Source organism: Paralichthys olivaceus, chromosome 18 (assembly GCF_024713975.1).
Source record: "Paralichthys olivaceus isolate ysfri-2021 chromosome 18, ASM2471397v2, whole genome shotgun sequence".
Taxonomy (NCBI): domain Eukaryota; kingdom Metazoa; phylum Chordata; class Actinopteri; order Pleuronectiformes; family Paralichthyidae; genus Paralichthys; species Paralichthys olivaceus.
In genome coordinates, this window is record NC_091110.1 from 15,409,621 (window position 1) to 15,436,895 (window position 27,275).

General features: G+C 41.1%; 3 protein-coding genes across 9 annotated transcripts; 2 read left to right on the forward strand and 1 right to left on the reverse strand.

Annotated features, from left to right (window-relative positions):
* The first annotated feature begins 250 nt into the window (after positions 1-250).
* slc26a1 (solute carrier family 26 member 1) lies at positions 251-8,477 on the forward strand. Of its 4 annotated transcripts, none has more exons than XM_020081608.2 (8): positions 251-389; positions 4,526-4,997; positions 5,089-5,295; positions 5,407-5,653; positions 5,834-6,065; positions 6,172-6,355; positions 6,528-6,815; positions 6,963-8,477. In XM_020081608.2, the coding sequence occupies exons 1-8, from the start codon at positions 325-327 to the stop codon at positions 7,539-7,541; spliced, it is 2,274 nt and encodes a 757-aa protein (XP_019937167.2). In that variant the 5' UTR covers positions 251-324; the 3' UTR covers positions 7,542-8,477. The 4 variants fall into 4 exon arrangements, with proteins under 4 accessions (XP_019937167.2, XP_019937168.2, XP_069369957.1 ...); XM_020081609.2 differs by lacking the exon at positions 251-389 and adding an exon at positions 436-555; XM_069513856.1 differs by lacking the exon at positions 251-389 and adding an exon at positions 2,104-2,259.
* Positions 8,478-10,772: 2,295 nt separating this feature from the next.
* LOC109626578 (progestin and adipoQ receptor family member 3-like) lies at positions 10,773-15,972 on the reverse strand. 3 transcript variants are annotated; one of them, XM_020082648.2, is made up of 7 exons: positions 15,661-15,972; positions 15,150-15,394; positions 14,632-14,794; positions 13,837-13,992; positions 13,440-13,637; positions 13,198-13,288; positions 10,773-12,736 (listed from the first exon to the last, which is right to left on the reverse strand). In XM_020082648.2, the coding sequence occupies exons 2-7, from the start codon at positions 15,344-15,346 to the stop codon at positions 12,600-12,602; spliced, it is 942 nt and encodes a 313-aa protein (XP_019938207.2). In that variant the 5' UTR covers positions 15,347-15,394; positions 15,661-15,972; the 3' UTR covers positions 10,773-12,599. The 3 variants fall into 3 exon arrangements, with proteins under 3 accessions (XP_019938207.2, XP_019938205.2, XP_019938206.2); XM_020082646.2 differs by having other exon boundaries at positions 15,797-15,969; XM_020082647.2 differs by having other exon boundaries at positions 15,713-15,955.
* A 1,940-nt stretch (positions 15,973-17,912) lies between these two features.
* On the forward strand, positions 17,913-26,812 carry antxr2b (ANTXR cell adhesion molecule 2b). Of its 2 annotated transcripts, XM_069513851.1 has the most exons (17): positions 17,913-18,211; positions 18,989-19,060; positions 19,718-19,789; positions 19,925-20,006; positions 20,263-20,367; positions 20,847-20,915; positions 22,448-22,528; positions 22,615-22,675; positions 22,909-23,004; positions 23,644-23,713; positions 24,684-24,762; positions 24,888-24,983; positions 25,160-25,210; positions 25,882-25,977; positions 26,098-26,271; positions 26,385-26,465; positions 26,668-26,812. In XM_069513851.1, exons 1-17 carry the CDS (start codon positions 18,087-18,089, stop codon positions 26,704-26,706), a joined length of 1,449 nt encoding a protein of 482 aa, XP_069369952.1. In that variant the 5' UTR covers positions 17,913-18,086; the 3' UTR covers positions 26,707-26,812. The 2 variants fall into 2 exon arrangements, with proteins under 2 accessions (XP_069369952.1, XP_069369953.1); XM_069513852.1 differs by lacking the exon at positions 24,888-24,983.
* The last annotated feature ends 463 nt before the right edge of the window (positions 26,813-27,275 follow it).

Below are 27,275 nucleotides of genomic sequence, written 5' to 3' on the forward strand. Positions count from 1 at the left end.
CAAATCACACACACGTGCACACACACACACACACACACACACACACACACACACACACACACACACACACACACACACACCAGCAGGAGTACAATCACCATAGCAACCGTCATCCACAGCCATTGTCCCCCCTCCCTCTGTTCATCTCTTCTCCTCTCTCCCCTCCCCCTTGGCTTGACTCCAATCCACACATACACACTAAAAACAAGGGGGGGGGGTTCCGCTCCCATCATGCTTTGCAAAAGGAAGCAGGAAGAAGCAAAATGCATTCAGGGTGCATACTGGAGCAGAGTGGTGTGGAGGAAGACAACACACTGATGATGGATGAGGACGCACCAGTCAGGGAGCGATGGCCGACGTTGCCTGTTCAAGCTGCTCCCTCTCTCTGGGTGAGTTCTCCATCGTGTATTAAACCAGGGAACTGATGGATGGAGCTTAATGGAGCAAACGAGCAGACAGATGGATGCAGCCGGTGGATTTAAAGGGGCAGAGCAGTAATCCCCCCCCCCCCCCCCTTCAGATGGAGCAGGATGAGTGAGCGAGAGATCTAACAAGGTGATAGGCCGGACCGAAACCAATTAGGTCACGTGATTAGTTTGGGTTAGAAAGAAGTGACTGTGATCTTATTGTGCTTTGATGATGTCTCGTCCACCACCATACACAATCCAATCTTAACTGAGTGTATCAGAGGGAGCGAGAGAAGTTAACGGTCACCACTTCACACCAACACTCACAATGACACCATTCAGTCTAATATAACACACTCAAGGGGACACACACACACACACACACACACACACACACACACACACACACACACACACACACACACACACACACACACACACACACACACAGATTCTGCGAGACTCTGAGACTGTCACTTAACACATCTCATTTATAATTTTATAAATAACATTTCAGACACTTTATTCTTGTCTGAACCTTAAGTTATATATATATATATAATATATATATATATATCAAGCCGCACCAAATGACACACAAACTTTTCTCTGAGGTCTGAGCCGTCATCATCCTCGTGCAGCTCTCATTGTCGTTCAGTAAGGTTTTAACCAGAGTAATCACACCTGGGCTGATAATGGTGCTATCAGTCGCCAGTCGAAGGAGCTCCACCAATAAAAGCTCCCGAGTCGCTCGATGATAATAATGATTCAGTGCAGTCAGTTCACTTTTGAAGGTTTTGTGTTAAAGATTCACTCACACACACACACACACGACCCCAACACCTCGACCCTTCAGCAGAGACTAAAATCCCTGAGTTTGCTCTGAGTAATCTTCACAGACTAAACTAGTCTTCAGGCATATTCATCATATCTACTGAGAGTCACGTTTTTTCTATTACGCTGCTTTTCAACTGATTTCTGATTTTCACATTGTTGAATTTAAATTTTCCATTCATGCCTTTTTTCTGTCAAGTCAAATTTGAATATCGGGGCTCATGGACACTTGGATGACACCACAGGAGCAGTTTTGAGGAACTTTATGTTTTTTTCTGCTGTTTTTTTTATATTTGAAGAATTGGTCACCATTTACTTCAATTGTATTGAATTTTACCCCAGAAACTCCAAAAGTGTTTTGTGGACTCAAACGCTTCACCCACCCCTCCATCTGCATAGTGGTGAGCAGATACTGATGGAATTTTTACTTTTGGGAGAACTTTCCGTTTAAGTCCCATCTGATGGCGTATTCTTCACGATATGAGATTTGGGTCATTTCCCGTCCACTTCATACAGAGAATTGTCTTCACTAGTTGCACCCCAGGCATGTCTTATCTGCTGTTTGCCTTGTAACGCACTCTGTCAACAGGATGTATTTAAAGAGTATAACATGCTGAACATGCTGGGTCTGTGCTCATTTTTCACTCTGTAAACACGATCACAGGCCGTCCCCCCCCCTCAGGCCTGCAGCGCGGGGCAACAAGACGCTGAGATCCAGTAAAGAATTGACTTCATTAACCTCCACACACACACAGAAACATGCCGTCCCACCCACTGCCGGGGAGCGAGCCAATAGAGTGTGAGCAGTGTGAGCGTGAGCAAAGCAAAGGGCTGCTCTTATCTCACTATTTATCCTGCAGGGATCACACTTATATCTGCTGCTGCTGTCTGAGTGACATCAGAGCGAGTGGAGGAAAGAGAAGGAGGTAGAGTCAGAGAGTGAGAGGACTTTTTTTTTAACTGATTTTTGACTTGACACATCAGAGACGTGCTTGTCTCAGTGGTAGTGACTCTGCAGGTGAGTGCATTATCACACTTTACTGACTGGGACAATGTGTGTTGTTATAGTTGGGATTTCTCTATCGCTGATATTTTTTCCTGTGCCCACTGGAAATTTAGAAATTCATCAAAAAGAACATTGACATAGTTAAAAAGTTGTGTTGCTTCCCACAGCTGATGACAGGGATATGCTGCAGGTGAACAGATGGCTACAGCATGGAGCGATTATACATATATTATATCAAGATTTTAAAAACTTCAAATCAGGCAACTTTTACCTCCAGACAGTATTCCAGTCCTGAACTTCAACCTTGATGTAAAACTGAAAACTCTTCAGTTTAACAGGTGATTTGCATCTTTGCTCAACTACCTGTTCATTCAGTCTCCAGTCAGAGGAGAATTGAGCTCATAGACATGATTCACTTTGCTTGCTAAAAGTTAAAATGATGTCATTGAGAATTACATAATATTACATGTTTATTTAAGTTTTTTTTCTGTGGAAATACTTAATGTGTCAGGGTGTTTAAATGGTTGGAACAATATATACAGATATATTCATATTTGTCAAAACAAATATATATAATAAAAATAAGAAGTAATAAATTATTTAAATAAATGAATTATTTTCTTATTTTCTGTTGTTATTTTCCTTTATATATTATTAACTAACATTGTAACAATGATGATATAAATGTTATTAAAGCAGCTGAGGATTAATCATCTTTCTGTCACATGATGCGTTTCCACCCCTTTAAACTCCTGATATGACTCGATAGAAACATTTACATATGAAAGTGCCCCTCGTCACTTTAATGATCCTTCAGGTTGTTTCGTAGGACACAGGATTAAAAGCAGGACATTGATTTGAAACAGGTCACAGATGCATCTTTAATCAATCACTGCTGTTTACGGCTGATGCTTCTATAAATGAAAGGCTTTGGTTCCGAGTGGTCCTCAGTGTGACTCCTGTTGTGTTTGTCCGTTAATCGGGTGTAATTTCTCTTTTCTCTCTATTGAAAGAAAACCTTGTGTAGTCGCGCCATTATTATCTGTTTGTGTTAACTTGGTTTGTGTTAGCTCACTTTTTGGCAGAAGTTCTTTGATTTTGTGTTTTACGGCTCAAAGCTCCACAGGCTCATTATTTGTCACCTGTGGCTTCCATCAGTTAAAAAGTCCGGTTGGGATTTATAAGACTCGTGTGAACACAGACTGGGCTCTGTTTTAATTTGTTCAAAGGGCTTGTTTCTATGCACAGTGAATAATCAGTGAACAAATAAAACGTCAGGAATCTTTATTCCTGCAGTGAATAAGAAACACAGAAGCACGATGAAACTAATTTACAGCTGATCTGATTAAAGTAAACATAATTATCTTTATCCTTCTGTCACATCAGTCTAGGCGAGTTTTCAGGGCAGCTACAGGAAGTGTAAATCAGCTCGACAGTGGTGTTGTGATGGCCGAGGCCGATAACATGTCATTTAACGTGATTATGTCACGTAGGACGCAGCTGAGACACAGAGGTGTTGCTCACATGCTTTCATTTTGTGATGTACTGTCTGTTGTGGGGTTGAAACACCGACTCATCATTTTCATGGTGTCATCAGGAAAACAGAAATTAGACCTTTATAAAAATGATGCGTTACAACTAAACTATCATATATCAATTTAACCTGAGCACAAAGAAAGAAAGATTTTTTCACCCCCATGAAGAAGAAGTGGTTTCATCCAACACGTCCTCTCCCCTCGTCCTCTCTCTGCAGAGCTGGAGTCAGAGCACGTGAAGGAGATCAACAAAACTAGCTGAGCTGAGGTGGAAAAGTAAAAAGAAACATTTTCTAACCACTATTGATTGAAAACCTAATGAGGTCAAAAAGAAATGAAAGAGTAAAGAATCGCGGTGTGGAGAAAATCTGACTCCACTTAACATTGCGTCTATTTTTAAACCAAGTTTATTTCTATCTTAAGATACATGTAGACTGTATGTTACATAAATGTACAGACTGTACAGTGCAGTGATAAACTCAGAGTTGTACAACTGCAATTCAAGAAAAGAAAACACCTAAAACAAGATGTTTTCAGTTTATAGAGGAAACATTTGCATCAATATTATTAAAAATAAAAACTGAACAAACAGAACTGAAATGTTGAAATACCACTATTACTACTACTACTACTACAAATAATAATAAAAATATACTTTTTCAATTGGCTCCTTTCAAAACACAAAAGTTGTTTAACTCTTACTTACCACACGTAACCAAACTGTATTTGTTTTTGCCTCCTAGGAGCACAGCTGACCACTTTGTCCACCTCCTGACACCGTGCTGCCTCCTCTTCCTCCTGAAGACCATGGAGGACGTTGCCAAGGTCACAGAAACCACACAGGCCCGGCCAACTCTCCTGGAGCGGCGGGTTCGGCAGCGACCTTCAACAGTTTCACTCCTCAAATCCAAAGTGAAGAAGGGCATGACCTGCTCTGTGGCCAGGATCCGATCCACCCTGACCGGATTCTTCCCTGTGGTGCGCTGGCTGCCTAAATACAAGCTCAGAGAGTACGTCTGGGGCGATGTCATGTCCGGGTTGATCGTGGGTATCATCTTGGTACCGCAGGCCATCGCCTACTGCTTGCTGGCAGGAGTGGAGCCCATCTATGGCTTATACACCTCATTTTACGCCAACATCATCTACTTCCTCATGGGGACGTCCAGACATGTTTCTGTGGGGATATTTAGCCTCATGAGCCTCATGGTTGGACAGGTAATGGATCAGATCTGAGTGAAAACGTGATGAAGGAAATATTCAGCATCCGTTTTAAGATTTCTTGTTGATTATTGCCGTTTGTCTGCAGGTGGTGGATAGGGAGGTATTCCTGGCAGGTTTTGACCTCAGTGAAGATTCCAAAGCTTCTGGTTCTGTTGTGTTCAATGGCTCAATGAGCTTTAACCTCACAGCTGGTGAAGTGCACACTGTGGAGCTAATGGGTCTGCAGTGCGGGAAGGAGTGTTACGCCATCAGTATTGCTGCTGCTCTTACATTCCTGGCAGGTGTCTACCAGGTAAAGTTGAATCCAGATTTTACTGTAAACAAATGGTAATTAAAGGTATCTCTTGCAGTTTGTATCAACTTTAAGCACTACAGATTCTTAGTCTTTACATCCCCTCACCAGCTCATGATGGCCGTGTTTCGGCTAGGCTTCGTCTCAGTCTACCTTTCGGCCCCCATGCTCGACGGTTTTGCCACAGGAGCCTCCTTCACGATTCTGACCGTTCAGGCTAAATACCTGTTGGGTCTTAAGATTCCACGACACCAAGGCTACGGCACAGTCATCGTCACCTGGATCAACATCTTCAGCAACATTCACAAGACCAACCTGTGTGACCTCATCACCAGTGCCATCTGTATCATCACTTTGGGTAAAGGACTCTATTTTAAACATTTCCCATCAGATTCTCAGTCACTTTTTCTGCTTTCATGAATGATATTATACACTTCCCAAAAACAACATGGGAAGTTGTATTTGTAGTAAAAAGGCCTTGTGTACAACTTCGTACATTTCTTGAATATGGAATAACACTACACATTTTGAATTGTAGTGGGAGCAAAAGAGATCCAGGAGCGCTACAAGCATCGTTTAAAGATCCCTCTGCCGACTGAGCTGATAGTAGTGGCAGGAGCTACACTGGCCAGCCATTTTGGAGAGCTCAACAGCCATTATGGCTCCAGCGTTTCCGGTCACATTCCCACAGGGTTCATCGCTCCCCAGGTGCCCCAGTTTAGTCTGATGTCACGGGTGGCCTTCGATGCCATACCTCTGGCTGTCATTAGGTACTGTACCACCAATTAAAACTCAAGTTGCACTATAACATCTAGCATTACATTTTTGGCGATAAAGCCTGATGTTGAAACGAAACATTTTGCTTTTATCTTCTAGTTTTGCCTTCACCGTGTCGCTGTCTGAAATGTTCGCTAAGAAAAATGGCTACACGGTTCGTCCCAACCAGGAGATGCTGGCCATCAGCTTCTGTAACATCATCCCCTCCTTCTTCCACTGTTTCACCACCAGTGCAGCACTTGCAAAAACCATGGTGAAGGATTCAACGGGCTGCCAGACACAGGTGAATGAAGTTGTTAAAATGGTCAATCAATCAAATTTTTGTTGTATAGCCCATATTCACAAATCACAAGTTGTCTCATAGGCCACTTTGTGGAAGGTGCTCATCATAAAATCTTTCTATCCTCCATTTCCTTCTATGTTCATCTCCCCCCATTTCTCTGCACCTTCATCAGGTATCAAGTCTGATCAGCGCCCTGGTCGTCCTTCTCGTCCTCCTCTTCTTCGCACCTTTTTTCTACGCCCTCCAGAAATGTGTTCTTGCTTGTATCATCATTGTCAGCCTTCGGGGGGCACTAAGAAAGTTCAAGGACGTCCCAGCTAAGTGGCGCACCAACAGGGGTGATGCGATTGTTTGGCTGGTTGCAATGTCGGGCACCACTCTGATCAGTGTGGAGCTGGGCCTCCTGGTTGGAGTCGTCTTTTCTATGATGTGTATCATCTTTAAGACCCAGAAACCAAAAGTGAGTAACTTAATGCTGGCTGTAGAAAACTGACTCAGACATTTGCACTCTCACATACAGCCCCCCCTGTATTTCAGGTCTGAAACTGCTTTAGTGAAAAACTAATATCAGTAAACTCTTCTAATCTAATCTGATGTCTGATGACAGGTCTCCCTGATGGGCCGGGCCAACGACTCTGATCTTTACGAGGATATGGATGAGTACAAGGACCTAGTGCCACCACCGGGGGTTCAGGTGTTCCGCTTCCAAGCTCCTCTGTACTATGCCAACAAGGACTCCTTTCTCAAGTCCCTCTACAGAGCTGTCGGAGTCGAACCTTTCCTGGAGGTGACCAGGAGGAGAAAGGCAGAGAAAAAGGCCAAAGAAATGTTCTTGAAGCAGGCCAACCCAAACGGGGAAAAAAACAACGGAGAGGTTGTTATTGGACTTGTCCAAAGAGAACTGGAGTTCCACACGATAGTTTTAGACTGCTCTGCCATCCCTTTCATAGACTCAGCAGGGCTGGGTACGTTCAAAGGGCTAGTTGAGGAATATAAAGAGATCGGGGTGAGCTTGCTGCTTGCCAGCTGCAACACTTCAGTCATTGATACCCTGAGGAAGGGACAGTTCTTTGGAAAGAATGACAAAGACATGAGCAGCTCGCTGTTTCATACAGTTCACGCTGCCGTTCTTAGTGCAAACAGTCAAAGGCTCCTTAGCAATAGTGCAAATGAAGCTGATGCGTAATGCAGACTGATGGGGCAGGGATGGACCTTTTTCTGAATTAACGGTCTAATGTTCAGCAGTGGAAAGTGTCTTATTTAAACTTCTCTTTTAGTCTGACTTTGTATGGAATTCTTTTTTATAAAATCTCGCTTTTTTCATCCAACTGCTCTGATTCGAGCTTTCAACAAGTTTACCGTAGCACTCCGAATAGTTATTTTAAGTCTTAAAGTCCGCCTCCAGTGAAAATGAAGAGTTTAAACACGTTAGCTTGTCTTCAGATCGAGAGTCACTTCTGGGCCTGTAACATTAAACTGGCACCGACTGGAGAAGTGTATGATCACCGGGTGCACAATATCAGTCACCCTCTTTGCCCCCTCGCCGTGAACACGGCAGTAAAAGCTGACAGTAGCAGTCTGACGGAGCTTTGTCTTAAAACTGTGTTTCTTTACAACACACTTGTACTCTGGCCCTGTTCCCATGGTCTCCACAGATTTATGATCTGTTCTCGTAAAAACAAAGGATTTACATACATCTGAGAGCTCGTCTCAGAGGCTGGATGAGAGTGAGTCAACACTGGTGCTTCATGAAATGTATATTTTTGCTGATTCAAACAATTCAACAAATGGCAGCAGGTGATGCCTTCACAAAGCTTCATTGCATCAGCAGACACTGTCTCTGTTCAACACTTTTAATCTTCTGTTTTACTTTGACGTTTGTAATAAATCAAAAGGATGTGTTTTTACTTTGATGGTCAAAAAGACGAGCAGGTCAAGTGGCATTGTAACAAGATGTGGACATTCTTGTTTCTAGCTTTTGAAAATTAACATTTTGTAATTTCATAAATTTGTTCTCTCATCAAACATTTCTGTGTATTAATTCAGACATAGTCGTAACATTCAACGACACTGCCTTAATGTTCAATACTTGAATAAAACTGATAACATTTTTGACAAACAACTAGTGTCTGTGACTTCATCTTTGTCAGGGCTAGTATAATATATTATATATTTTTACAGTATGATATCAAAGTAAGGAATATAAAAGATGCACCCCTGGCTGGATATAAAAATGGATATGAACACTGCCATCTTCTGCATTTAGAGTTTAGTCAACATACTGATCAGAGGATGGAGCCACAGTGGAGAGGTCCAGATAATCTATTATGACCAACACTGCAGCCAACCCCCAGGTGGTCACTTGTGGGGAGCGTTCATATCGTTCATCTTTATATACAGTCTTAGCTAAGCTCAGTTCAAAGTTCCACTTTTTGTAACAAAGGAGTTAAGGCGACACACATATCCAGTATATTAAAGTATAAAAGATGTTGGAGCTTTAACTATTTTCAAGACAACACATTTAGAGTTAAAAGTCGTACAAAGCTGAGCTTGTGTCTGTTGGTCTGTGACGTCATGTAATCATGGACATTATAAACAGTCGTCATAATTTAAAACCCTGACTGCCGGTGTTGTTGCACGTTAAGTCGTTTTAACAGACAGCACTGCAGCAGGGTGTGTTTTACCTAATTTCACCTGCCCTCGATTTACTTATTAACTGTAAACATGGAGAGAGTGAAATGTTCGTCTCAACCTAGACTGTTAATGATTGAATAAGTTAACACATGAGAAAGTGGTAAGTCATCCGTGATTCACGACTAAAATGTATGTCATAGCTGTGCGAGTAGGGTTTTGTTTTTCACACCATGTGTGAATTTTCAGAGGTCTTGGTGAGAATATAACATGGAAGAGTCTCTAGATGATTAACTTTTGGTGCTGGTAGCTCAAAGGTAAAGATAAAACATGGTCCAAATACAGTTTCCAACATATCAGCACTTATTAATCAGACGTGATTCCCCATCATAAGATTTCATATAAGTTACACTGTTAAAAAGTTTTCATCTTGTAGGAAAGAAGTCGGTAAAGTTTCACCAGTAAGATTAAAGGATTCACAGCCTGTTTAGAAGAGCCAATCATCTGTCATCACTTGACATAAAACTATTCATTATCACATGAGGAGATGGTTTATAATGTTCTGACATAATTATCATTTTTCAAAAACCACAGAAGATGACAGTGACTGATGATAGGAATTAAATCATAATTAAATTTGTTGCCCAAGTTAAATGCATCTGAAGGAGCTGACATAAACAATATCCACAATAGAGAAGAGAAACAGAGGTTGTCAAAGTGAGCATGCGATGAGGCCTCTAATGTGCTGAGTCATCAGAAGGCCCCTGTCTTCCACAACCATGTAACTTACAACAATTATTATTTACGTGAATCATTGAACAGAACATATTCCAGACTGCTCTGTCAGCAGCAGCCTGATGCTGTGGTTAAATGAAGAAAGTCAAACAGCAGTTCCACACCACTGGAAATAGAACTGTGTTAAAGTTGACAGCAGCATGTAGTTGTACTGAAAGTTTTTCACGACTGAATTGTCATCACAAACAAAGCTGTGTTTATTTACATGTAACTTTCAGCATAGTCACAATAATTACTCAACATCAGCAGGAGGGGGAGGCGCGTTGAAACAGCTGTTCACAGCTGTTTGCATCTGTCTTTCTCCCGGGGGACGGTTATTTCCCTCCTGTCTGTGGAATAAGGGCAGCAGGCTAACAAGGACGATTTAAAAACCACCATGTTTGACTTATAATATGAATCCATAATAAGAAACACTAAACTAAAGTAACTGGGTTTGCTGACAGCTTTAATCTGCGTTCAGTGAGTGTGTCCTCATCACTAACAGTGGTTACATGGACACAAATACTGTATATGCACTGGTTTAGGCCACACAGGGAAAACTAGTGCACAGAGAGTGTGATGTCATCTGACTCCGGTCTGTATAAATAAAGAGTCATCAGAGCCAAACAGAGACACACACACACACACACACACACACACACACACACACACACACACACACACACACACACACACACACACACACACACACACACACACACACACACACACACACACACACACACACACACACACACAGAGAGAGCACATGACTGTTGTGTCTGTGGTTCGCTTTAGGCTTCAGATGTGCTCTGGTTCAGTTCAGGGAAATATTAAAGTTCTGGTTAAACCTAGATAAACATGTTGGGCACGACAAGTAGATGTGGTTTCCAAATATCTCCTGGGGGCAATCAAGATGCTGTGGCTTCCATTTTGCAGAGCCGTCATGTCGTCCATCTTTAAATGCAGTGAATGGTTCAACAAGTTATCAGAAAACAAACTCACTAATAAATGATTTCCCAGCATTCTTTATTCATTTGGAATATTTAAAAAATATATTTTCAAAGAGGCACTGAGATAAATATCATACATCTCTTTAAGTCAGCGCCGAAACACACATGAGGCAAAAATAAAACATTCAAAGGTTCATTCACGAGAGAGATCAAGCAGTTTGTGATCATCAGGCGGCCCAAAAAAAACCCACAAAAAAAAAGAAGGCAAAATAAAGTCACTTCTTTCAGCACCTGCATGTTCGCTGCATTTTCCAGCAATAAGTGTCGCCATCCTGAATTTCATCATTTCACATTAAATCTCACTATGAAGACATAAAACACATACTGGCCGTGTGTAACAGGAAAGAAGATATCTGAGTTTGATCATTTTTGTTCTGGATTATATTCATGTCTTGACCAAACACAGATTGTAACAGTGTGTATACAGTACAGTTACTGTATAAGGCAAATGATTTACAAACACGACAAAAACTATGGAAATAAAAAAATTAAACATTAGAGCCCGACCGATTTATCGTTTAGCTGTTAGGAGCTTTTTACAGACATACAGGTGTCAGTATTTATGTTTGTCTATGTGAAAAGTTTCATTTTGTAGAATGAACAATGCAGAAAAGATTTGCATTTATGTTTACCTTTTACGTAAAAGTAATATTTCTATAATTATATTTGTTTGTATGGGTGTTATTATTCAGAATGAAGTTTGTGGTTGAACGGTTGTATATCAAACCTCAATTATATTTCTTTGTCAAGAGGGTTCGATAATGACATTTTTAAAACAATTGAAAAATGTTAAAACCATTATCGGTATTGGTCCTTAAAAATCCATGTCAGTCGGGCTCCACTAAATATTAAAATATGGAACTGTATTGCGTTTCCTCGATAACTAAACACTGGCAGTATTTAAACGTAAGAATCAAGTAGATGAACATTTTCCACACACAGTATTTATGGTGGAGTTTATGACAGAAGAACGTCAGGTGTGATAACCACTACAGGTGATTTACGATTATGCCCATAGCCGATATGATATGTGGCTGTTCGGCTGATTCTCTACTGACCTTTAACTATTTGTTCCAAAGCTTCAAATGGTTCAGACTTTGTTCAAAATGGTGAATTTCCAGTAGTCATGTTCTTTTCAGTGCTCTCCACCTTTTATTCAGACGTTCCACGCAAACTAACTAATCTCACACAAAACGGTAGATAAACTAAAATCATAGGCAACAGTCACTGTTCACACATGAGGCCAAAATGTTTCCTGAAGTAAAAATCACAATTCAAACCAACTAATGGATAATGATAATCTACAAAACCACCAAAGCTCAGTTTGTTTCAAGAGATAAATAAAAACTCCCACGTCATGCATTGATCTAATGGTTACATTGCAACACCAGCGGTTGCACTCTATATTGTCAGGGAGGATCTTTGTGGTGCAGCAGCCTCACGTACGAGCCAGCAGCCCAGAACTGTTTCTGCCTAGTTCACACTACGATCACAGGGCAGCAAGTCGTGTGAACTGCACAGTGATCTGATGACTTTGAAAGTCCTGTAGTCTGAACTTGGCACAACCAGTACTCACTCTGGTCTATTACACTTTTGTTAGGATAACTTAAGTCACCTGTTAGCTGATTGCAACTGTTGAAAGTGAAAGTTAATAGTGCCTCAGTACTGTCACACTCTCAGGGTCTTAGTGGTTGATCAACCTTTGGGTAGTAACTTCTAACCAACGGCTGCTTTAATTGGTTTTTGATATTAACGTTGTTAGTTGAATTGCTTGTTTGTCTACAATCGATCATTCTTTAAAACATCACTGTTCGATCAGTTTTCACTTAGCTGCTGCGGGTCGGGCAGGGCTCACTGTGCCTGAACTGCATGATGTGCACGGCCGTCTGGTGCCACCAGTAAAACATCACAACCACCAGTATGTGCCACACCTGGTGGCTGGCTCCCAGGTAGTTCAGCTGGCCTGTGAGAGGAGATGTGTTTTTAAAACATGCTCAAAAACTGCATGTATTTTGTTTTTTGTTTTGTCAAAGTGTCCAAAAATAGCCAATGACGCCGGAGAGATTCATTCTAACTGAGGTTCACACTTCATTATCAGTAAATACTAATGGCTGAGTAGAAATCTGCCCTGAATTTAGATCTTTCTACCTCAAACCCTCTGATTCCTCTGCTACAGTTCCTCTGATGCAATGACCTCTAGTGGTGTTGAGACACAGCAACAATGAGGCGAGTAACTACAGATGCAGACACGAAGTCACAGCCTCTGAGGACAAATCCGATCATGTGATTTTCGTTCTGAGCAGCTCAACCATATAACTACACATTAAACTTTGAACTGCATCTAAACTAAAGACAGAGCAACAGCCTTCGTCGCTCTGACTGAACTTTTCTCGTCTCTCTCAGTTGGTTTGATTAAAGACTCACCAGGAAAATAGCGTTCCGGGATTTTGGTGACGTAGAACAGGAAGGCAGATCCAGCGATCAGGTACATCACTATCACACGAGGCAGGAACAGCTGCACATAAAACAACAAAAACAGTATTTGGGTGACTAAACATCCAGGTCAGGAGAGTAAATCATCTACAGTGAAATCATCTACGTGGAAAAATCAGCAGAGTAGGGTCAAATGACAGCAATAATGAAACCCATAACCTATATTTCCTGACCTGTACAACATCACAGGAGAATCCTCCGTTGAGCCAGACCCAGTGACAGGCGGGAATCACACTGATGCCGGCCACGCAGCAGAAGATCATCGTACGTATGCGTCGCCAGTCGTTGCTGAGATAACGAGGGTGGACTTGAGCGCAGAAGACGGCGAGGATCAGGGAGAGTACAGTCAGCAGGTAGACCTGTCGCCAAAACTGCCAGACAGGAAACAAAAGAGATTATTCACAATAAAATCACAGCCATCAGAGCACACAAGAAATCTTAAGAAACAGAAGAACAATCTAATGGTGAGAATTCTGGTTCAGATCATTTTCCAGTCGGATCTAAAAGATATTTAACAGTTGTGACACATTTAAAGGCCTACATGCTATTCCTACAAGTATTCACACCTACAGCATTACAGTAGAAAGCGTAGAAGATCCCAGGTACGTAACAGCCCAAGATGCCAACGGAGATGCCTGCATAGTCTAATGCCAGCCAGCGACGGCACGTCTTCTCCGATCGGTGGCAGGAAAACAGGTGATATCCCACTGAACACAACATGCACACCTGGGAGGAAAACACACTGTTAACGTAACATACATCACTAATTAATCCTCCTTTTATGGATGCCATTATAACATGGCTTGTGCTAACGTGTACTTATGTGGACAGATAATGGGTTTATAGGAGGACGGTGAGAGGAGAACAGAAACTACAAAACAGACTTTCTATAAGAGGGATTCACACCGACGTCTCGTTTATTCATTTACTATATCAACAACATTCCTTCTCCATTATTAGCTGCTACACAACCTACAATACAAACGTTGAACAGCCGCACCGCAACACTTAACACGGTCTCTACATTCATCTGTTCACCAGCTGCCGGTGGGGACTTTGGACAACACTACCATTTAGACTGCTGCATTTTTCATTCACTACCTGTACAACAGGTTACACACCTGAGCAGCTGGAGGTGAAATGAAAGCACCTGTGGCAGGAAATAAACATGTACGTGACAAAGCAGTTGGGCAAACCCAATAGAACGTTTCAGTCAACTGTAAATTCTTCTTGTGAGTAATGTCTCTGGGAGAGGTACGATGAGGTCATTTCTTTACGTTTGAAGCCAACCTAATAACAAAAGTAGCATTATAGTTAAAACAAATAACCACAAACATGTACATATGCAGACAAATATACTTTCACCTGGAAGCAGAACAGCCCTATGGCGTAGATGACGTAGTCTTCTCTGTTGGCTCCAGAGGCTGGAAGGGTCGAGGAGACGTCATTGACGCCCAGAGAGAAGAAGAGGAGGAAGCCGAGCAGGTGGCTCCAGATATTCACCGTCTCATTGGACATCATGAAAATACTGCAACGGACAAGAAGATATAAAAATGTACACGCGAGACAAAATCTAACTTTGTACACAAACAAAAAGGAACAAGCACAGTGTCAACAATCACTATGTTTGTATATTTATTATTTGTTTCTTTCTCTGACATTGAGCAGGATTACTCAAAAACTACCCCGAGAAACCTAAAGGAAGGATGCTGTATAGGTCAGTAAAGAAGCCAATGCATTTCTCAGAGAATAATTCATGCATCCTGATGAGATGAAAATGAGGCATATTTAGGGGAGTGTGAGCAATTTGGTGCAGATCCACACACAAATCATTTAAATGTGGTTTCATGAGCAGGATGTTGGTGTGTACAATAACTCTTCACCTCCTCAGGCAGAGCTTGGAGGGCAGGTGAGCCCTGTATCCGTCAGTGATGTAGGGGTTCTCTTTGAGGAAGAGGGGCACTTGCTCAAAGGTGTACAGTCGAATGCTCTGGGGAATCAGCACGGGCCAGTGCTGATAGCTGCCCAGCTCTATGTAGTGGGCCGTCCTCAGCAGCTTCTGGGGCATCTTCAGCAGCATCTTGTCCTCAGCTCCTCTGGTCCAGGGCAGGAGGTGGGAAGTTCAGGGCTGCGGAAGTTTGGAGAGATGGAAAGAAGGTTAAAAACAGGTCGGTGTGAGGCAGCAGCACATTTCCAAGTCTCCACACTGACATGATGGTGCAGCAGCTCAACAGAAGACAGATGTGAGATGTAGCCGCCACATGTGTCTACAACACCACCAGCTGCTGCTGCTGCTGCTTCCTGCCCTTCACCCTCACGTAGAACCCTCACCTCTCTGTGGCTGTGGGATCAAACCTTTAAAAGACACCACCACAGACACAACAGACAGATCACCTGTGCCTCAGACGCGTGTGTTGTTGTGGAGCAAAGCTAACAGCAAGCTAACCTGCAGCTAGCTAGCGCCGCTCGCTGACCCTGACATTGTTTTCACTTCGGCTCGGTCTGATGGAAACTGGGTCACAGCTCTCACCGTCAGTCGCAGCCCGACCGCCGACGTCCCTGTTCGGGCACCTGGTCCATGTCCGAGCGGTCAGTTCGCGAACATGAAGTTAAAAATCTGTGATTTCAGACAAATTCAGGTTTTAACACAAACAGCCGCAAACCTGTCTTCTTCTCCTGTCGAGGCTGTGGCGACATTTAAACAGTGCTTTACTGCCACCTACTGGTTTTAAAATGTCTTTGGGTCTGTAAAGATATTAAACCGAACAATAATAAAACTTTATCTTTATCTTAATAACACCACAAAGTGCCTGATAGGAAGAATTAAACCATAAAAATATTAAAAACCACAGGGGGCAGCTGACTTAAAACCTGCGGAAGGAAGGTCGCACAGTGCTGAATTTTAAATTTCAATTGTTCCAAAAGTTAAAAATGAAGTTAAATTTATAATAAAATGATGTAAATAATCATCTGCTTTCTGATGTGTCTCTTCAGGAAGTTTTTTTTAGTCTATGATTATGACAGATTATTATTATGACAGTAGGTCACAGGAAATATTGTGACATGTGCACGTAGGTGATTCATTTTTATGAACTCACTTAGATAAATATTCTTTGTTATGAGGAGGGGTTGAATGTTTCTGGCACAGTTACTCTGGGGCTCAGGGGCTGAAAAGCTTTTTTTATTTATCAGAATAGAGAGGAAAGATTGATTTGATCATTTGGAGGGGACATGAAATCCTCGTCCGCTAGTCCAACTACACCCTCAAATAAAAGTGATACATGATACACATGCATGAAATATCTGAGGGCGATCCCACAAGAGTCAACAGAAGAGAAGTCGTTTGCTGACACACTGACTGTGGTATGTGATTATTTGGATTGTTTGTTGTCATGACCTCATCCACAGACAGCCAGTGCTTTCTATTCTTGCTGCAGCACAATGAAACGTGTAATTACAGCTCCTCAACACACACAGACTCCTGGAGGGTTTAGACGTCTCAGACTGGTGATCTTCCAAACATGTTTGGAAGAATCAAAAATAAATTCATGTCACACTGTCCAGACCTTCCCGATTGTTTCTCTTGAGACAAAGGAGCAGGATTAACTTCTGGATCACAACCATCCAGATGGAGAAAATTACTGTAACGTACAGAGGGCTTTGTGTTTGCCTGTTTAACTTTGCGTTCCATCTGCAACACATTTTTGGGAACATGATGCACTCGTTTGTCCTGAGAGGAGAAAACCGACTTCAGGCAAACAGTGTGAGAGGAGGATTTAAGATCCATTTACTGATCAATCTAGAAACATCATTGAAATTTAAAAGCACTGAAGCTTCTTCAGGGATCCATCTCCTTATTAAAGGAAAGCAGTGGCCTTCACATCTATATCAACAATACAGGAATAGTTACAGGTCATATATTTAGTTGCATGATCTGACATTCTTTGTATTGTTTCTGATGTCAGTCAGTCTCTATTCACATCCTTCTGCCAACTGCTGTGCTACAGACATCAGGTCTAATGTGTCACAGGCAACAGGGAGAGCATCGGCCTTCAAAATAAAATCACCGAGCAAAACACAGTGGAGGACAATGTAAAGTAAGCAAAATGCCATAAAAATAAAGTCTTTCTTATGACTTAAGGCTAAACACATAACATGAAATTACAGATATTCATGTTTACCATATTCTGATTTACTCTATTTCTCATTGCACTTAATTTCTTTTTAAATGCTTTTTTATAGTGGCTTATGTTGCTTTTATAATTTGTCATGATGCCTTCTGTATTTTATGCAGAGCACTTTGAATTGACTTGTTGTTGAAATGTGCTGCACAAATAAACTTACCTTTAATGTCAGTTCACATTTTAAATGTAACTTTACTGTACAGTTTTTTGAGTGACAACACATTAAATACATTTTTGGCTATAAAAGCAAAATAATAATGTGATTTTTTGTTTTGTATTGTTTTTTATATTTGATAAGGATATAACACATTAATGAATATTAGAAGACATTTATTTTGAATTATTTATGCCTATCCTTTATTTTGAAGGAAGCTGCAGGAAGTCCAGCTCTATGGTTACTACAGATGTATTGACAGAGGTTTGTGCAGCAGCTGTGGGCCCTGCCCAGTTTATTCTATCATCAGTCTGCTGCTGTCACTAAACACACACACACACACACACACACACTCACATTATTACAGTGTTGACCATGTGAGCTGCTGCCTGATGCTGTGAGGATGAAGGACTCTGAGCTGAGCTGAGGACATTTCATATATTTTCAATACAAACTCTGTGTGGATATGAAACACATGGATTATGGCTGTGACATGGACATGTTGCAGGATCCTACTTTGTGTTTGTGTGTTGGTGGACTGGTCGCTGCAGGGTGAAGACGATGCCTCCTGCGATGGAGCCTTCGATATTTATTTTGTGTTGGACAGGTGAGTGGTGGAATAAACCAGATTAACATGTTAATATTTGTTTCCTCGGTGCAGAGAATGTTGGATCCAGTCCTCTCCATGTAAGGCTGTGTTTAGTTTACCACGTCTCTCTGCTGCTGCACTAACAGTTGTCTTGTTCTGACCATTAGTGTTAAAGTGTTGGACTGGTGCTTGTGCTGTTAACAGTAGACCCCAACCATTAAAGATTTGAGGGTAAAGAAGTTCTGACAGCAATATTAATACCAATAATATTAGGCAATAAGATCTTTAAACAATAAATACCTTTGTAAATTGATTTATAAGATGTCATTACTGAGCCCTTAAGATAAAACAAATGTAATCAAGGTTTGACATTTTACAGTTTAATCATAAATAAATAAATAGATTCTATAAAATTAAAGCTGAATAAAAGTTTTCATATCAGCAAATATAAAAGTCAATAGCAATATATCTGTGAAAAGGTTCTCAACAGACTATACAACATTATAACCGGAATAAATTCATTGTTGTTCGAGTACAAATAAGAATAAATAAGACCAACACCCATTCTGGCTCTATTCTCTCATTCTTTATATGAATATTATTTTTCTGTTTGGATGCTTCTGTGTGAGAACGGCTCTGATAATAAATGCAATGATCAAAAACAAAAGTTTTGCATCTCATACAGAAATTATAAGATTTTAAAAACTAAAGTCGTTTCACTATAATGTTCGTGATGAACTTTAAAATGTTGAATCTTTCGGTGTGCGTTTGATTTCTCACCATCTGTGTTCGCAGGTCCGGCAGCGTGTACCAACACTGGGACGAGATCTATGGATTTGCGGAGCAGCTCACCCACAGGTTTGTCAGGTACGTAAGCCCCCCCCCCTCTTCTCCACCTCAGGGTTTATTTTTTTACTATAAAAAGCCTGGCACATTAAACACATGAACCACAGAGTATTTACACAGCGAGAAGTATATATTCTTTGAATTACAATACAAACAGTAGTAGTGAGTAGAAAAGTAGGGCATGTGTGTGTGTGTGTGTGTGTGTGTGTGTGTGTGTGTGTGTGTGTGTGTGTGTGTGTGTGATATCTTTAGGTTTAATTGCACGTTGCTAAATATGAGAGTAAATCATCCAGCCAGATGTTGAAGGTGGTGTTGACCACATTTACAGACTGACGAGCAGAGCAAGGAAATAAACGTGAATGTGGTGGAGACTGAATTCCCTCAGTGGACCAAAATACTGCTGAAGCACTAATGTCATGGCATCATATCCTTTGTCACAGTAAACAGTGACATTAAGTCATATATCTTACAGTTTTTTCAGTTATTTGCACTTTATATCACTTCTGCAGGGTTTCTGCTGGGTCTTGTTGTCAACGCCCTTCAATCAAAAGCTAATCGACATGTTGCAGCACTTAACAAAATCTTTTTTGTTTCCACACCCACATCCATTCATAAGATTTGACCTTGTACGTTTACTTGTTAACTGTAGGTAAGATTCATATGTTTTATGTGTTTCAGTCCCAGGATGAGGGTTTCCTACATCGTCTTTTCAGCCAAAGCAGTTGTAATACTTCCACTGACTGGAGACAGGTGAGGTGCTGAATTTTTAAAACTTCAAACTCCTCCTTTCAGAAACCCCCCCCCCGCACAGATCGTACAGTAATGTGTCTCTTTTCCTTTTTTATTCAAACTGCTCTGTCCCTGTTTTGTGATCCGGCTGCAAAGGTCAGAAATAGACGAGGGTTTGAAGAAGCTGAGCCAAATCAAACCTGCAGGTGAAACGTACATGCACGAGGGCATGAAAGCGGTAGGTACGCTTCATGTAAAGAGGCAGGAACCACATTTATTACTCAGATGTCAATCAAGTGACTGGATTTGCTTTGGTTTTAGAATATAGTTTGTAAAACCTACTCTAAGTTTAAACCCCAAGCTGTTTTTATTGTTATTTATATTCCCGGTGCACTTGCATTCTTTTAGAGCTACTGATGTGTCCCGCTGTTTGTGAGCTGATGGGTTTTTTGCAGTTTACTCCGCTGAATATTTTGCCAACTTTCACTCGTCAGGTGTCGGAGCAGATGAAGGCGCAAACTTCACCATCGTCCACCATCATCATCATCCTCACTGATGGCAAGCTGGAGGTTTACCCGTTTGAACTGAGTGTACAGGAGGTATCTCTCTTTCTCTGCAGACACACACACACACACACACACAGACAGAAGTGAGGGAGATAAATAGATAACATAGTGACACTGGTTTCCATTTAAGTACAACACATAAAAGGAAAAAGGATGATTAATGAGTGTGTAGTTTGGGAACACTGTGATTCTCAGTGGTTGTTAAAGCAAACACACTGACACATGCACATACTTCTCCATCCACTTGTTTTACCAAGTTACGTCACACTAATAAAAGATTCAGGGGTGGACATGTTGATTTTTGTATCATGTTGCATCAACTGAAACAGACGACATCCATCTCTCTCAACCCTTTATTGTAAATTGTACAGACTTGAATTTACAGCAAATTGCCTACAATAAGCTAAAATACTTGCAGAATGTTATTTATCACTTCTTCTATTTTGATTTCTTTTACTGTTTGTGACCAGCACTAGAACTTCACTCTCGTCTCTTTGTGTGATGCTTCTCAGGCCGACATAGCCCGAGGGTTTGGAGCCAGAGTGTACTGTGTGGGGGTCATGGACTTTGACCACAAACAGGTAGGAGAATGTTTTTACTCTTCTCTCTTTACTCTGTTGGTTTCTGCCATGTAGCTCTGTGAGAAACAGCACATCCCCGTGTTACCGATACTGTTGGCTGTGTAAACACTGCGGTTTTATCTACCTCTCAGTGTGAGCGTTTGTGTCAGCGTGTGTTCGGTTGTGGTCAGAACTTCCACTGTGGGCTGTTGTTTTTGGGCCGGATTTATTTACACGCCTTGACCTCACGGAGCAGCAGGCGGGCAGTAAAGATTTCTTCTTTATGATCTACGCTGCATGAGGTTTATGCATAAACGAGGAATACAGATGTAAGGGAGCGTGCATTGTGTAAGGAATGACAACACTGAAGGATGAAACCAAATGTGCGTCAGTGGCTTTCTTGCAGGACCAGAACGCAAATGTCATCAAAGAGGTCTTTTGTTGTTTTGAATGAAAGACCCCAAGTGGCCGAAGTTACATATTGTAGATTTAAATTGAACTGAGTTGCTCTAAATGTCACATACTCATAGATATCCTCTGTATATATCTGTATTTTTCTTTTTCATCAAGATCCATGAATCCTGGGTAATCGGTGAATATCTCGCAAAGCCAAAATTTGCAAGATTCTTTCCCATCACAGTAATTCTGCTGATAAACAAACAAATCAATAGACATGGGTGAAAACACAACCTCCTTGGTTCAGTGTTTGCAGTGTTTGTGATATTTATTCTTCTCCACAGTCATAAATTGTTCTTAATAACATTTTCAGAGAAAATAAAAAGCTGTTATTGCTTGTGCTGAGAAATATAATACTGCAAACCCTATCCTGGATCATTCACTGCATTTGTGTTGTTTGTTTTGCTGTTGCAGCAGAATCATATCAACTGTACATGACTTTAAAATAAACTCTTGACCTCGGTAGTCGACGTGCAAGTGATCTCCTGTCCTGTTCCTGTCGGAGCGTACTCTGTGGTCTGAGGAGGAAGTAATTACATCACTCTCTAATTAAATAATGCCGGGCAAGCTTCCTGTTCTGCCGTCATTAAAGCAGGAGATGAAAGCTGCAGCCAACTGATCCGAGTTTACATCTCCTACAAACCGAAATGATTCAGAAGCACTGAACCAAAACCAGCAGGAGGATCTTGGAAGTAGATTAACTTGTGCAGTGCTCATTCTAAACCTGCCTAAACAGTCTATGCAGTGCAGAGTGGTTAGAAAACCTCTGTGTTCATCCTATCTGGTTTATCTGCAATGGAGATTTTATAGTCTGTGTTTTAAGTGAAATTAAACTGAATTTGCTTTATAACTGTTCACATTCGTGGCTTTTATATAAGTTTGAACAATTTGCTTAACTGCTGAAATTTCTTATTGTAAATTACATGTCTGCGCTTTTTCCGAGGTCTGTCTCTCTTTAGACCCAAGTTCACAACTTTTCAAATTAAAAGTTCTCTAATTCAGTTCAATATAAAGCATCACTGCCTCCATGACCACTGAGAATTGTTCGTGAGATAGACGTTTGTGGAATAAGTTACTTAAGTTATTTTTCTATCCAGCTTGCTGAAATAGCAGATAGCACCGAACAAGTCTTCCCGGTTCTGTCTGGATTTCACGCCCTCAAGGACATCGTCAACTCTGTGAGGTCACATCACGCGTAACGTGCACATTATTATTCTTACAAGTGTGAATACAGACGTGTCACTCCAGCTGTATCTCCACACAGATCCTGAAGCAGACGTGTACAGATGTGTTCACAATAGAGCCATCGAGTGTGTGTGTGAACGGTGAGTTAGTTACAGAGAGAATTCCTCTGGTTTCACGAGGCCTGCTGACGTTGAACTGCTTAACTTACCTTTATTACTTATTCTCAACACTTGCATGGCTGCATTCTTGTAGCCTTAGTTTTCACAATAACCGTATATTCAGTTTAACGCTGCTGATTAATGTTGATTCATGTTGTTCCTGGTGAAATGTAAGAGCAGTGTCATAGTTGTGTGACGTGTCCAATGTTTTCTAGAGTCTTTCAACGTGGTGCTCAGAGGCAGCGGCTTCAGTGGATCCAGGAGGACGGACAAGGTCCTCTGCGTCCTCACCGTCAATCAAAACACGTACAGTGAGTGCACGACACAATCCGCTCATACGCAACAGTCAGACACGTTAAAGCTACTAACTGGTTTCAAGCCTGGTGGTGCAGCTTTGGGTCTCACATCATCTGGGAAGTGTATCATAGTTGCAGATGATCTCTGAGCTGCAGTGGAAAGTCAGAGTCACAACATCCAGGGACAAACAGTGGCTGTGTCTTGTCGGAGAACAGAGGAGACATTATGAGGCTGAGCAGGGGGAGGGACATGTTGTCTGTGTGGTTGGTCTATTAATGGATCAATAGAGGGGGGGGAGGGGACAGTGTTACTGGGAGGACATGATGAGATAACATGTGACTGTATCGCATCATATCTTCTTTACTTTTTTATCTTTTCTGCTGAAATGTTTTCCACTTCTCAACACGGCTCTGCTGCTTTGGATCTTGTTTACATTTTAACCTGGTTGTGATATTTGGGTACTAGATACATATAAAGATACATATTGAACATATTTTGATCATAACGTGTAGTACGTTAAATCAGATGTGGACACATACAGTGTTCGTATTGTTCTGTTTTTAATCATCATTTACTATTGAATCGCTGGTAACGTTTGTATATTTTCATTTTATCATAATATTTCTTGGTGTCTTTCCAATTCTTCTTCGTAGACCAGAAGCCAAACGTTGTTAGAGACGGTTATCTGCTGTGTCCAGCTCCTGTTCTGCAGGAGGTTGGAGAGTAAGTCCACACACACACACACACACACACACACACACACACACACAATAATTTGTAGATTTATCAAAGTCTTCAAACCGAAAAAACACGCCCATTTGTGAAAGAAAGTTCAGTTGTGAAACGTAATAAGCATGATATCATTGTATAACATCACTACACTGGTATTTCTCTGACAGCAGCGACTTTAGAAGAAGGGCGGTTAATGAGCAATGGTGTCACATCAAGAAAAAACTCACTTCAATAATAAATACTTTATTTGTAATGTTAAAGAAAAGCAGGTGAAGCAAGTTTCGATCCATAGTATCAACACTTCTCCGCTCGGCCTGGGGTTGAAATTAGAAAGTGTAAATCTGCTGTGAGAGAGAAACATGTTTACAGTGAAATCTGTTCAGCTTCACGTTTTGGATGAAGTGCAGCCAGTGGGACCAGAATATCTCCGTGGCATTTAGAGCGTGAGCCAAAGCTGATTCAACTTCAAACAGCTCTCTCTCTCTCTCTCTTTATCAGTCCTCTCTTTCCCTCACCCACTCTCTCACACTCCCTCTGTACTGAAATACTCATGCACAGTTTGAGCTTTTCTCAGAGACGGAGCAGAATCAAATATCATCCGAGTTGAGCCTCGATAGTTAAAAACAAACATTGTAAGTTTAATGGAAAACCAGGAAATGGGTTTAGAATAAGATAAGAGAATGAATAACACTGACTTCCTTTTTTCAATGTGGCACTAATGGTTCTTAAGGTTAAAAGGGAAGCTGACGAGGTCTCAGGGAATAAAGTGCAACTCAACTTGTTTAACTTCATTAAGAGGCTGAAAATACAAAAGAGGTTGAATAATACTGCACATGTTCCTTTGATGAGCTTTTCTATGAATTTTCCAGTTCACGTATACATGTATAAATATATATATATTAGGTGTATATATTTCTTTTCATGCTGCTATATTCACTGATTATTTCTGTGATGATTCCAGATCCATTGAAGTGCTGGTTAGTCTGAACAACGGAGAATCTTTCATCTCCAGTCCCATCACCATTTATGCCACAACATGTGTGAGTATCCATCACATATTACTCGATGGAGGTTTGAATGGAGTAAAGAATCAAATATTGAATAAATAGAATATTGAATGAATCCTATGACTTGTGTGGTTGATGTCTGTGTGTGTTTTCTGCAGTCTGATGGGACCTGGGTGTTCTGGTTGCTGTTGGCTCTGCTGTTGTTGCTCGCTCTGGGTTTGCTCTGGTGGTTCTGGCCTCTCTGCTGCACTGTGGTACCTCTACATATATATATATATATTTATATTTATATCTGTAGTACTCTGAGTCAGGCCTTGTGGAAACCTACGACCCATAATTCAGTGCTGTTGTTATTTGAGGAAGTAGTTTAAACATTTTTTTAATAGTGCTTCTTTCAGCTTTGCATTTTTTCCCCCCACTTTTCTTACAGGTGATCAGAGACCCACCCCCAGATCGTCCCCCTCCTCCACCTCCTGTTATTGTGAGTAGACCAATAACCATTTAAAAAAAAATCTCCTGTATCTGTTGGAAGTTGGAAGCTTTGACTCCATCAACTTGGTCGACATCGAGGTGCATGGAGGATGGTGAAAAAAATCTTGAGTGTAATGTTAAGGTAGAAGAACCCAAATGTAGGAAAAAAAACTTGGGATGGTGACAAAGGTGCAAAAAGATGAGTTGACAAAGACAAAGGGAAACACAGAGACTATAAACTGGAGCGAGGCAGCAGGACCACTGAACTCTGCAGGTGAAACACATTAGGACAGTGAGAGACAATCACATGGGCGGGAGACAGGGCAGAGGCAGGAAGTAAAGCGAGAGAGACACACAAGGAAAGAAGTTTCAAAATAAAACAAGTTTTTTTGTTTGCACTGTGAAGTTAAGCTGATGTAAGAAAAGACACAACATCTGTGTCTGAAAGACAGATAAAGATGTTAATCAAGGGAACGTGCTCCACAACATGTTTCTGTTTAATCCTCTCTCTTTGATTATTTTGTTTCCAAGTAAATAGAACAAATGAAATTATGGGAAAAATAGTTGCCTGTCCACATTTTTATAGAATATGCTTAAAAGGTTCACAACACCCTGGGTTAGTAACTTTTTCTTGTTGAGGCTCACTATGAAGTTATCTTGAATGAACCATTATTGTTTAAGGAGCTGGAAGACGATCCCTCACCCAAACACAAGTGGCCCACAGTGGACGCTTCATACTACGGAGTCCGAGGTCCTGGAGGAATCACACGCATGGAGGTAAAAAAAAATACAGACACAATAATCATATATAAAACCCACACTGGTTATTGAGGAGATAGAGTCTGTGTTTTATTATCAGACGTGTCTATGACATTTGCGCTCATGTACTTGCTATAGGTGCGTTGGGGACAGATGGGGTCCACAGAGGAGGGGTCCCGGCTAGAAAAAGCCAAAAATGCTGTGGTCACCATGCCTGATGACGTGGAGGAGCCCATCATCCCCCGACCCCCGCCAAGACCTCCTCCAGTGTACAGCCCCCCACCACAGTCCAAGTGGTACACTCCCATCAAGGTGAGACCAGATGTGTATGGATTTCTTCACACTGTACACCTGTAGAAATAAGTGATGTTTTATATCTCTATCTTTATTTTGACATCCTGTTTTTGACCTGATTTCACCTTCAGGGGCGATTCGATGCGTTGCTGGCGTTACTGAGAAGACAGTACGACAGAGTGGCAATCATGAGGCCGACACATCAGGACAAGGTAAAAAAAATATCTGCAGATACCAAATATCCAGTGTGTCCCTTTCTTATATTAATGCTAATTCAGATAAATCAACACATAACATGCATTACCTCTTGTTTGCTTGTTATTTTCTGTCATATTCTGTTAAAATAAGTCGTAAATTACATTTCTGGTCACTGACTTTTTTAAATTTGACTGTATTGTTTGTTGTCGTCTGCAGGGTCGCTGCATTAACTTCACCAGAGTTCAGAGTCACTGATGAACAGAACACTTTTCACTTTATTCCCCGTTTTGTTTGAAGATGACCAACGTGTCCAGATGATGATTGTCGGGATGTATATTGTAAATAAACACTTTTACTTTTATTCTGTTGTTGTACGTTAAGAAATCTTTTACCTACCTACTTGGATTTGTGTATCAGTTAAAACCAATTTTTTTTTCAAGTATTTTGTTTATTTGAAAGAAAAATATAATTCTTTTTTCACAAAGGCCTTCAGTACAAGAACCCTGACCGGGCGATACAGATCATACATGACAAAAAAAACAAGATTGAAAAAAAGCATACATGAGAAACACTTATATAAAATATATACAACACATAAAGAGCTTTTTTTTTTTAAATGTAAAAATATTTGTACTGTAGCATCACTGTCACTCACAGACAGATTTTAAAAACACGCTCACTTGACCACAGATGAGATGAAGTGTAGATTTGAGCTTCTCGTTTGTATTCCAGCTACACACGCACACACACACACACGCACACACACACATCAGTTTCAGACCCGAAACGCTTCTACGCTAAACATGAACTTGTGTTATTAACAA

Bases quoted from the DNA above. Each gene is read 5' to 3' on its own strand.
- slc26a1 (XM_020081608.2), top strand. From the start codon at position 325: ATGAGGACGCACCAGTCAGGGAGCGATGGCCGACGTTGCCTGTTCAAG. The intron at 4,998-5,088 runs GTAATGGATCAG...GTTTGTCTGCAG, and splicing joins TGAGCCTCATGGTTGGACAG to GTGGTGGATAGGGAGGTATT. The intron at 5,296-5,406 runs GTAAAGTTGAAT...TCCCCTCACCAG, and splicing joins TCCTGGCAGGTGTCTACCAG to CTCATGATGGCCGTGTTTCG.
- LOC109626578 (XM_020082648.2), bottom strand. From the start codon at position 15,346: ATGCTGCTGAAGATGCCCCAGAAGCTGCTGAGGACGGCCCACTACATA. The intron at 13,993-14,631 runs GTGAAAGTATAT...TTTTCCTCCCAG, and splicing joins TAGGGCTGTTCTGCTTCCAG to GTGTGCATGTTGTGTTCAGT. The intron at 13,289-13,439 runs GTCAGGAAATAT...TTTTATGTGCAG, and splicing joins TCTCCTGTGATGTTGTACAG to CTGTTCCTGCCTCGTGTGAT.
- antxr2b (XM_069513851.1), top strand. From the start codon at position 18,087: ATGGCTGTGACATGGACATGTTGCAGGATCCTACTTTGTGTTTGTGTG. The intron at 18,212-18,988 runs GTGAGTGGTGGA...CTGTGTTCGCAG, and splicing joins ATTTATTTTGTGTTGGACAG to GTCCGGCAGCGTGTACCAAC. The intron at 20,916-22,447 runs GTAGGAGAATGT...TTTTCTATCCAG, and splicing joins TGGACTTTGACCACAAACAG to CTTGCTGAAATAGCAGATAG.